This window comes from Diorhabda carinulata, chromosome 1, assembly GCF_026250575.1.
Source record: "Diorhabda carinulata isolate Delta chromosome 1, icDioCari1.1, whole genome shotgun sequence".
NCBI classification, from domain to species: Eukaryota; Metazoa; Arthropoda; class Insecta; order Coleoptera; family Chrysomelidae; genus Diorhabda; species Diorhabda carinulata.
Window position 1 is genome coordinate 12,230,912 of NC_079460.1, and position 12,074 is coordinate 12,242,985.

General features: G+C 33.0%; 1 protein-coding gene across 2 annotated transcripts in view; it reads left to right on the top strand.

Annotated features, from left to right (window-relative positions):
- LOC130898808 (C2 domain-containing protein 5) overlaps window positions 1-12,074 on the top strand; it is a 40,004-nt gene that overhangs the window by 8,141 nt on the left and 19,789 nt on the right. For both annotated transcript variants that reach the window (XM_057808355.1, XM_057808347.1), the window contains exon 6: window positions 11,316-11,480. In XM_057808355.1, the coding sequence (XP_057664338.1) occupies window positions 11,316-11,480 (165 nt within the window). The remainder of the gene's footprint in view (window positions 1-11,315; window positions 11,481-12,074) is intronic.

The window sequence follows — 12,074 nt, forward strand, 5'->3', positions numbered from 1 at the left end:
TATATATTTACCTTTTTCGTATTGCATATAACGAAAATATCCTTATACCTGTACCATACTTTAGGAAAATACTGAAAGTCTTGACAACTTGCTTTTTAAAGTGAGTCATTAGCTGAACAATAGTATTGTATTTCAAATATTTTTGCTCATTGAGTCCTCAAGGTACTTCAAGGTCTGCGGGATCAGCATGCTGAGAAATAATGAACTTATACGAAAAGAGGTTAGAATTTTCCCATCTTCAATTGGATCTAGCATCTTCTCCATAACAGAACATCCATTATACTTACGGACATTTCTCAGAACGGATCCTAATGTGTCAATAGACTGTATAAAGTTTCAGGATAGGGGCCAAGCCCAGAAAGTTGGACTTTACCACTACTGCTGCACATTCCTAGAGTCTCATCTTTCCATTTCAGATCACGACATTATTGACAAAGAGATCCTGAACCAAGATTGACAATTTTATTATTCAAATAATTTATTTTACTATTTTACTTAACCGGACAAGTGTTTAGAAGTCCAAGTCAATACTTTAGATTTTGATCTCTTTTCATGATGTTTAGCAGTTTAGCAGATTAATTTGTGTCTATTTTTTTGTAAATCTTGACAGTTTATTTTACGACTTCAGGATAAGTTTGACTATATCTTTGATGGGTTTGTTTTAAGATTTCAGGATGACTTTTATTATATTTTCTTACGACCTCTCTACAAACTTCTCTTTTTTTTTATATTTTGAAGTAGCTTTTCTCAGTTGTTCAGTTATGATAGACAATTTTTTCTTCGTTTTGTTTCATTTTTTGATCGAATTAAGATTTCAGTTACAAGTAGATCCATCACTACTTGAGAAGGTTTTGTCATAAGTTAGTTGAGAGGGAAACAAATTTGTAACAACTTCGGCCTCCAATTCAAGATTTTTAACAAAATTGTTTGATGGTTCAAATAATGGAACTAAAATGTCATAATGACAGTTGTTATGGTTTTCAGTTTACCTAAATATTTAATTTCTACTGAAACTTCACTAAATGTAGCCCTTGAAACTAATATGGAAACAACTCTGCCGCAGCTTTAAATTCACAAAGAGATCCTTTTGTATAAAGCTTCGACATGCCTTCGAAGTACTGATGTTTAATACCGTAAGTTTCACCAGATGTTGGAAACATGATGCACGATATAATTTTTAATAAGAGCAATTTTTGACCTAGTGCCATACGATGAATAGGATATTGAGAAAAAATACAAGCGCCATTACCGAGAATACGTACAATTTTTAAGTGAATGTCAGAATCCATTGAAATGAATAATAATTATATTTCACTAAATTATAATCTGTTTCTCCTCTGTAGCGTGAACAAGCCTGATAACATGTTTAAAGCGCTACGTGAATATCGTGATAAAAATTGCTTAACCAACAATCAACTATTATGAACTTTCAAAAAACAAGCAATCTCAATAAAAATTAGAACAATGCCGTACGAACTATTTCTTTATATATACTAAATATATAGAAGCGTGATAACATAGATTCAAACGTTAGCCTGAAAGGTGACTACGAAGTAGTGAATGCATCAAACAAACTAACCAGTATACTGCAAGAAGCTGCTATACAAGCTACTCCTCCAGAAGGGACACCAAACAACAATATTAATATTCAATGGAAATCAAACGACTTCTTGTTGAGAGAAGAAAAACAAGAACGAAATGACACAGGACTCATACACCAGGCGAGAAAAATACTTATAACCGACTAAGCAGCACCCTTGATTTAAAACTGAAACAAATGTGTAAAAACACTTTTTCACAGAATATAACAAGTCCTAATTATAATGATAACTCAATATAGAGACCCATTAAATCAAATTGAAAAAAGTAGTGGCTATCCTTCTACTTCGCAATGATACACCAAATCCAGCAACTTGGACTAGAAGCGACGAAGAAAAAGTAGAACTGTTTTCAAGACACCTAAAGTATTTCAGAAAGGTATAGAGTAATAAAACTTCATTATGTATGCAAAGAGACCAACGAATATTTAAACCACTTTCATAGTTTGGCATTGATTTCACTGTAAATTTTTTTTCTTTTTATCAAGTGCAGGTAGTATCACCCGGGCTGGGGTCAATATATGGGCTTAGCCTATTGTTATCCATTCACAAACACTGAAAATAGTGTGCCAAAGGCGTGCCGGTAGGATATTCGTAAAAAGGAAAGAGTTTTATTCTAACAGAATAAAAATTAGGTATTATGTACATAGTATTAGGTACACTTATTTTTAATTGAACATTATACAAAAAATACATTATAAAGAAATTAAATTATAAAAAATCATAATAATCTTCGTCATCTGAGGAACTGTAATCTCCTCTTGACGTTATAATTAACGGGTCGACGGTCCGATCGATCAAGTAGTTAAGATCCCACATTTTCTCCTCTTCTTTAATGACATGCTGGACTGCTTTTCGTCAGTTCTCTGGTGTCACTTCCTTAATGACTTGATCAAACAGTAGCTCAACGTCTTTCATTTTGAATGTCGTGTTGTGTTTTACTACAAATCCTTTCACTGGCGCCCATATAAGTTCTATGGGATTTAGTGTTTAACCAGTCAATAATTGTTTTCTCCAAGATGAAGTAAGAGTCTTCTCTATGCGTCGAGAATGATAACATGCGTTATCCATAACTACTACTGTATCAGCCGGAAGATATTTTATTATTTCACCAAAATCGTCTTCAAAAACATCCGAATCCATGTCCTCGTGGTAATCTCCCGTATGGTACGATTGAAAGGTTAGCAAACCTTCTTTTAAAAATCGCTCTCCGCTTCCAATATGGACGATTACTAGTCTTTTTCCTTTACCTGAAGGCACCTTAATACCCGTTGACAGGCCTTCCATGAAAGCTTGGCGAGCACTGATTATATTTTTGTCTTGTCACATTTTTGGTGATGTATAACCTTCATTAATCCACGTCTCATCAAGATAAAAGATTTTCTTCTCTGTTCTGTACTGCTTTATACTTCTTAAGTATTTTCGTCGCCAGCAAACAATTTCATCGATTTCCAGTACAAGTGATATACGGTTATGCTTTTCTCAGGGGAAATCCATATTTCTCAAAGTGGGAACTTTTCTTCGAATTACACTTTTGGTGTCTTCATCAAGGACTTTTACTGGTCTGCCTTGACTTTTATTGGGAGGTTCCACTTGGTCTGCTATCTTTCTCCCCCGCAATGATTTAAAAACGGTGGACTTTCCAACTCCAGTCATTCGGGAACATCGGTCGACAGTTTCTTGTACAGTAAATTTCGGGTAATCGTATTTTATGCAATCGTGTACATTTAAAATAATAAGTTTTTCATTCACTGATAGTGGAGAATTATTATATTACTAATCTTATAATACTGTGAACACTATTTACGGCTTAACAGCAAATACTGATACGTTAAACTAAACACCATTGGCCTTACGGCGCATGGTTAAGCCGAATCTGAAATAGGGTTGGAATTAGGCAGAGGCACTAATAGAAGGTTAAATGGTGCCTGTTAAACGCAAAACGTAACTGTATGATATGATCTACTACCTACTTAATCTCTACACAATATTTCAAGACCTATACCTATGGCCGACACTGAAATTGAACTGGACGGAATTCCTCATTTTATTGCTATATACCTTTCTAAAATAGAATATAGTAGAAGTTTTTATTCCTTTTATCGATACTGCAGACTAGACTATCCAAAACTAAATAGAAATCAAGATACATACATGACAAATATAAGGCTGACAACCTTAAAGGAAACAAAAGTAACAATTTCTCTTCTGAGCAACAAGAAATCACCGGGTATTGACATGATAACACTAAAAATGTAGAATAAACTTCCTAAAAAAGGAATATTTAATGCGATCTTAAGACTGCATAACTGGCCAACAATATTTAAAAATCTGAAATAATACTTATCCCAAAACCAGGAAAAGATCAATGTATCTTCGTAGAGATCAATAAGTGTGTTACTCACCATTTCGAAACTTTTTGAGAACTTGTTACTGCAACGAATTAATTCCATCCTGAATATAATTCCACAATATCAATTTTGTTTTCGTCAAAAACGCAATAATAAGTGTAGCGCTAAAAGAAAAAAAGTATTGTTCAACAATATTTTTAGACATAACTAAAGCATTTGATAAGGTATGGCATGACGGCTTGCTATTTAAATTTAAAATCAAATAGACTCATTAATTCTGGAGTTCCACAAGGTGGCATGGCGTCCTAGGTGCAATACTGTACATAATATTTACCGTAGAACTCCCAGTGTCTAATTACACAATAATTTCGACTAGTAATATCCGTAAATCTACAAGAACATATATTAGAAGTAGAAGAATGGCTCAAAAGATGGAGAGTAAACATTAACGGAAGCAAATTGCAACACATAAATTTTACACTAAGAAAAAAATGTCCGTTAATATACATTAATAATGTAGTTAACTCTACATTAAATATCTAGAAATGGCAAATTAAACTGGAGAGCACAAATTGAAAAGAAACGCATACAAATAGACCTTAAAATGAGAGAATTGTATTAACTGCTAAGCACAAAATCGAACATGTGGCTAGAAAATATTATCTTATTGTCCCTGGTATGTTTCAAACCAGATGATACACGAAAAGCTTCTAATTGCAACAGTACGTGGAACAATACAACAGAGAAGTCAAATGCATTACCAAAGGATGGAATCACACATCCCCTACTCTAACCATTAATGCAAGAAAGAGACGACCGAAGACAGTAGGGAGACATTGGCCAACGAACCGAACATGAAATGTGGAGGAGATCTTCTCACGGGAGAAGACTCATCAGGACATGAAGATTTTTTTCATTGCAAAAGTTAACAATAATCTATAAAATTGTGAATTTTGATTTTTATTGAATAAACATTACAAAAAACTATATTATCATCAAACATTAACTAAAATTTTTGAAATATTTACCTTGACAGCTGTCTATTATTTTGAAACAATTTCGTAAAATCCGTTTTTAGCCGATTTCTAATCGGCGAAAGAAATACGGTTTTATGTCTCTGTTTCATCTAATGTTGTCATTAAATACATGCAATGGCCGATAACAAAATAAAGGATTTGTTTTTTATTTTCTAGTAACAAACTAAACTTCAACAAAACTTTTACTACATTTAAATTCATATTATCATGATATTTGCTAATTCAGTTTTTGTGACGTATGTTTAAAATCTCTCTTCTATTCAATAAATTTGTTTATTGTAATGCATTTTCATAATTTTGCTTAATATTTTGTTCTTCTCATAGGATTCGTTAAAAAAAGTGAGTATTAAGATGCTTGTGTAATTGTTGCATCTTTATGTATATGTGTTGAATGTCTCAGGTAATTTTCTATACATCACTAGTATTAGTTGATAACAAAAAATGCATCGAATATGTTAGAATGTCTTTTGGTTTATAAGTACGCCGCTTGATGGATAGGAGATAGATGAAAAAAAAAACAATAAACCATATCCTATTTATTTTCTACATATTTGTAAGAAATTTCTGATTTGGTTCTCTTTATTTATACAAAACGAAAAGACATTCCCATCTTTTTCATATTGAAACAAACTAATTATATCTATATATTTATTTCAGTTATTAATTAAAACCTTGCATTTCTCAATGCATGTTCGAATATCTAACCATTTTATCAATTACCCAAAATAGTTCATAATAATGTCATTTTGTTAAATATATTCATTTTCCTTGCGTTTATTTTGCTGTATTGTGCGATGATTTTTCGAAATTAATAAAACCATTGATTCTATTTATTAATAAGTACTGAGTAGAGTAGCCTTCATATTTTCTATGAATTACTAGTAAATATAAAACAAATTCTACACTGGAATTAATGAATTTTGTTGTATAATGACCGAAGGAATTTTTCAGACGAAAACCACAACAAATGATTAACATTGATATGTTTAACTGGTTTAAAATGAAAAGTACAAAAGATCAGCTCATAAATGTAGCTCATATCTTTTTTCTATACCCTGTAGGCTGGTATACAATTATTCGCCGTTCTTATTAATTTGATTTTGGAAAAATCGTAGAAATCATTAGAAACTGGTTTAATTGTATATTACGGAGCATATTCACGGACTACTTTAATTGAGCTTGGTGCAGACCAGACGTTGCGTAAACGGCTGTCATGCCGGATTACACATAAGTTTACTGTTTTCGATGATGAAAGAAGCAATATTGCTACTATTGTGCTAGAATACTTTGCAAGTGCAAGGAGAAAATGGGTCCATGATATCTTAGCCGTGAATTCCACATGTTATAAGTTCTTTTGAAGAATTGCATGATTTAGTGACGCCATACATATATAAACTGGACACCAACCAAAGAAAGAGCGGTTGAAACAAAAGAAAGACTAGCAATTTTTTTGAAGTAAGTTGCTTCATATAAAAATCATTTCTCAATTGTTTTACTCGCTATTGTTAACCCATTTTATAAATTTAAGATTATAGACGTTGGGCACTACAGTCGACACAGTGACAACAATATCTTCACGAATTCTGACTTTTATCATCCCTATTTACTGGAAAAAATAATATTAACATCGAAACCTCTGTCCGACACTAACGAACCTGTACCCCATATTTTTCATAGACCTATGGAATACCATGTTGAAAAGTCTATTCTCATTACGAAGGCAGCATATTGTATACATAATTATGTAAGAAACAAGTTTGATACAAGTCAAACAAACTTGGAATGAAATGCATTAATACCTCTAAGACGTACTAATATAAGGTCACCTAGTGATTGTTAGAAAAAACTTTGTTACATATTTTTATAGCTAAATAACTTATTACATTGTATCTTTTGGATTGTTGAAACATTCATATTTACGCACACATTCAATCAAGTTTTTCTCTATAATCGCCATTCATTATAAAAAAACACAACTACGCTACGTGCCGTTTGGTAAAAAAATGCAACTGTCTGCATTTATACGCGTAGGGCAATACAGCGAAGGTACGTGTGAATTCAAACTTCTTTGGTGTAACGTCGAATATGGTGCGCCATTGAATACAACGTCATCCAAGTGACGTTGCCAGTCCGCTCTGCGAAAGGTACGGCATAGCCACGCAGACTGTTTGGCAGCTGTTTGGGCTATGCATTTTGTCGATGCATACGTATCTGGTCTTCACCAGGCTTTATTGCTTAATTTTGCTTAACCTTAGTTTATAATAGATAAGAATTTATAAAATAATTTTTATAATGATTTTCGGATATGTACCCTCAGTTTATTATGTAAAACATTATTTCAACTGGATAAAGACTTTCTTAAGTTAAAATTTCAAATAAAATGAAAGCAGTTCTTCTAATCGGAAATAATGAAAATTTGTACATAATCTTTTGTAAAACAGAATGCCGATATCATGCAATATTTCCTTCGCTGTAGCTTCTCTTATCGTTCTCCTATATTTATTTAATTCATCCTGAACTTATCTATTAATGAGAAGTCCTTCCATTCTCCAGTTTGCCGTTTTTAACTAAAATCTAACTTTAATACTGATACTAACAATTAAGAAGTTTTCTGGGTCCTAGTTGCTTGAGTAGTACCTTTGCAATATCATTGGTCGTCTTCGCTCTACCCCATGGGATCTCTCCAAAATTGAAGAATCCCATGGGCATCGCAGGCTTTGAAGAAGGCTCTTCCACTAAATCAAATCCCAGGATTTTCTTTCTAGTGTTAATAAGAGGTTGACAATTGCATTGTATCCTAATTTCCTCCTCTATTCCACAGAACCATCAGTTCGTATAAGTGAAGATGTTGTAGTGAATATTTCGACCTGACTGCATCTATATAGCTCGAGCCACGCCTCTTTGTTTTTTCTCCTTTCCCACAGCTCAAAGTTTTTATTTAGCGAGTAAACGATTCCCACTGCAGGTTCAGGTCAGTGATTGAGTGGCTCCAAGCTCGTCGAAAATTTTATTACCATTGAATCCCCTATGTCCAGGGATCTAGAGCAGCTCCACCGTTTTGCTAACCAGCTAAAGTGTAACTAGTACTGTATATAAATTCTTTTTGACGGTACTTACAATGCTACAAAGTGAGTTAACTCGTAGAATCATATTGAACAGTTTTTATTTAATTTATAAGAGCCCACCGAATAGTAGCACAGCATAAACAGCAATCAGCAGTAGATGTCTTTGAAATGACACTTAATTTTTAATGAAGTTTCAAATGACTTGTTTATTGTATATTTTATTCCATCTTCATGATTTCGAACAATAATTATTAACCAATTCTTGATCTCTATCTCTATAAAAACCTGATGTTTCCAGTAATAATTTCATTAGCTTTGAAATTAGTTTTAGAGTGAAGTTAATAGGGAAAACATTATAATAAATCCCTATATAATTTCATTCCCTTCAGGATGTTGAGACATTATTAATGTATTTGTATTATATGTGTACATTTTAGTAGACAGTAGCGTGTTGAATATTCCTCTGTTGGCAACTTCTATTATTTCTATTCCTTGAATAGATTTTAATTGACCATATTTGTAAGATCTCTAGTAATAATCCAAACGCGAAATTTTCAAATGTTTAGAAGCTGTTAAAGTAATGTTTAAAAACTGTTTTATGGGTTTTCTGTCGTTTTTGCTTAACTAACATACGTTCACATCCATTTATATAAGTTTGTATCGATGTTCTTTGTTTTAACCTTTCGGAAGGCGCTATGTCAGTGTGTACATAAGTATTCGCTTGGCATATTTTGTACGTCACACATTATTAATAGTAAAAACCCTGATTTTTAAAAACAATTAAACTTGAATTTCTAAATACCACAACCCCTTCCATTTTACTCTTCCTCCACTGGTTCAATACGAGTGGAACAAATGTGTGTTGTATGAACATGTTCTTTGCACGCCATTTGCTTGCATGTAATGCACTTAATGGTTGCGGCTCCGTCCTTTTTCTTCTTTACTCACCGGTAGGTTTACCTAGGCAAAAAATATTTTACGACCAGTGATTTTTTACTTGTGCTCTCCTCTGCATATGCGGTTTTATAAGAGCAAATGCAAATTTTTCAAAAAATATTCATATAGTATCAGAATTTTCAAGAAAGATTCCATTAAACATTACATTGGCATTGATTCTGTCAATATTTAGAAGTTGAAAGAAATTTAGTAGTGGCCATCTCCTAGTTATTCTCTGTGCAGAATAATTCGAACATTACAACAGTATCTATCCCCCCTTTCGTAGAGTTACGAAATAATATAATGTAAGTTTCTGGGTATCCTCATCAACCATTCCATTGACTGCAGGGCGGATAGAAGTAGGACAGCTTTGTGATTTCATCTTTTAGTAATTGTTTTGCCAAAGGATAATTAGTATACCAATTATCTGTTGTCAAATTTTTGTTTTGCCCTTTGAAGAGTTGTACTATTCTATGAACAATGTCTGTTGCTGTATTAGATACTAAATGCGGACCGTCTGGTTGTTTTCCTCAGTAGATTTCCAAGTTTGCCGTAAAAAACATCTTGGAATCACAAAGTGCAAAAACTTTAAGGCCATATTTAGCTGGCTTATTGGGAATGTATTACATAAAGCTACAGCGACCCCGATACGGAATTAGCATCTCATCAATAGTTATTACTTCGTCAATACAGTAATTTTTCTGTCGAATATACTTCTAATCGCCGCTAACTCATCTGTTGCTTGACGTTGTGGTCTATCTGCTTTATTATCGAACCTTATTGACTGCATCTCGAAAAACTTCTATAAATATATATTTGTGTGGTTTTGTATCTTTTGTATTTAGTTTTCTCTCTGATAAGTTTCTTCTACCGATGAAATATATAAGTTTGTGAATGTGATTATATCATCTATCGTATCATTTCCGACTATAACTGAGACTAATACAATAAAGTCAGTTACTTTTCTATTTCGTTCCGTTCACTATGACTATTGAAACTAAACTAAACTAACTACGATAAACATGCTCAACTTATATAGCAGAAACGACATTTCTATAATTCTCTACTATGATAAAAACATCAAACTTCTTAGATGAAACTCATGGATAGCCGGGACTGGATGTTTAAATCGGTAACTGCACCCATTCCTGCACTTTACGGTCAAATAACAGGGCTTTCACCAGGTACTGAGGTTGGGGTAGATAGTTGCAAATTAATATTTAAACCCTGTTATCTGGTTACTCGCTATATTGGTCAGAACAATTTTCTTCACGTTGGCTTCCAACATATAGGTAGGTTGGATTGACCAGGAAATTCATTATTGATTATCAGTTAGAAGATGTACCGCGAAACTAACTACGATAAACATGCTCAACTTATATAGCAGAAACGACATTTCTATAATTCTCTACTATGATAAAAACATCAAACTTCTTAGATGAAACTCATGGATAGCCGGGACTGGATGTTTAAATCGGTAACTGCACTCATTCCTGCACTTTACGGTCAAATAACAGGGCTTTCACCAGGTACTGAGGTTGGGGTAGATAGTTGCAAATTAATATTTAAACCCTGTTATCTGGTTACTCGCTATATTGGTCAGAACAATTTTCTTCACGTTGGCTTCCAACATATAGGTAGGTTGGATTGACCAGGAAATTCATTATTGATTATCAGTTAGAAGATGTACCGCGAATCGTGTTTGATTCTCAGCAACATGCCGGGGACTGGGATCTGCTCTTAAAGTTTCCGGAAAACGGTTACTAATTTTCGCGTGTTCTTGATACAACCAGGAACGTTGAAGTCCAGCGAATACTTTTCCGGCAAGAGTGAACAAATATTGCTCTGTAGTGACTCTATATCTAGCTTTGCCTGTACCTTCATACTCACCTATAAATTTTCATTACTGAGAAATATAGACTGCAGATAATTATGCATCAGCCTATTAATTCAAATTACAATTTAATATTCATTTTAAGTCTTGTAGCTGTCAAATTATATTTGTGACCCATTGTCACTTAGAACAAAAACTCTACAAAATATAATGGTGATGACTCTTGCAAATTTAAATGGTAGTGTTTGGCATGAAAAATTGTGACTTATAAAAGTCATGATATTGTAAGAATAAGAATAATTCGAATACAATCATTTTGATTCAATAATTTACCTGAAAAAGCTTATTCTCATTTGTTAGTACTAAAATACTTGGTGATTTTCTGACGAAAGTAGTTATAGGTGTTATTATAAACCATTTTTGTTATTCACATATCTATTGTTTCGGCCTGTTTGTACCTTTTTAATTAATCAAATTTTTATTTGTGTTCTTAGGAAATAGTCTTACAAATAGTGATAAATCGGGAGGGCCCACTACCAGTTCATGCTTGAAGAATAATATAACTATGCGGTCTCAAATACATCAAGAAAATTTTGATATGTTGGAGTATCCATTCCTCACGGTCATGAAATTCCCAGTTGATTTTATAGCTCAAATAGGTGAGTATTGTATTGTATTAGATTTATCATAGTTTTACTTTTTTTGTCTAAGTCATATTAGTGACAATAGTTTACAATATATCTTCTAAGATTTAGAAAGTTTTAATCTATGCCAATTATTAATTAATGAATATGTTTTTTCCAATTATTATATTTTGATATTTTGTACCATTTTATATACCAATCATAGTAATATGGTTAGAAGTATTAAATATATCTGCAGATGGGTATGAAGATTTATACCACTCTTGGCGACATGATCGGTTGAAAGGTGCTCAAAGCCCGTTTTCTTCGTGAGATGGCAGAGCATTTCTTTATGTGGAAGGTACTAGGAAAACAATTTTTCTTATATAATATACCACTTGTCGCATATGAATTGAAAGATATAGCTAAAGTCTTGAACAATCACTTGAACAAGCGTACAGACAGATACATATGTTGAAATAACAGAGGATATAAATACTTCAAAAGTGTATATGGAGAGCAATTACTTCATATCATTTGAATCAGACAACACCATAGGTTCTTTGCTTGGTTTCTCAAAAGTTACTCTTAAACCAAACGTGAGATATATTTCAGACCGACTGGGGAATA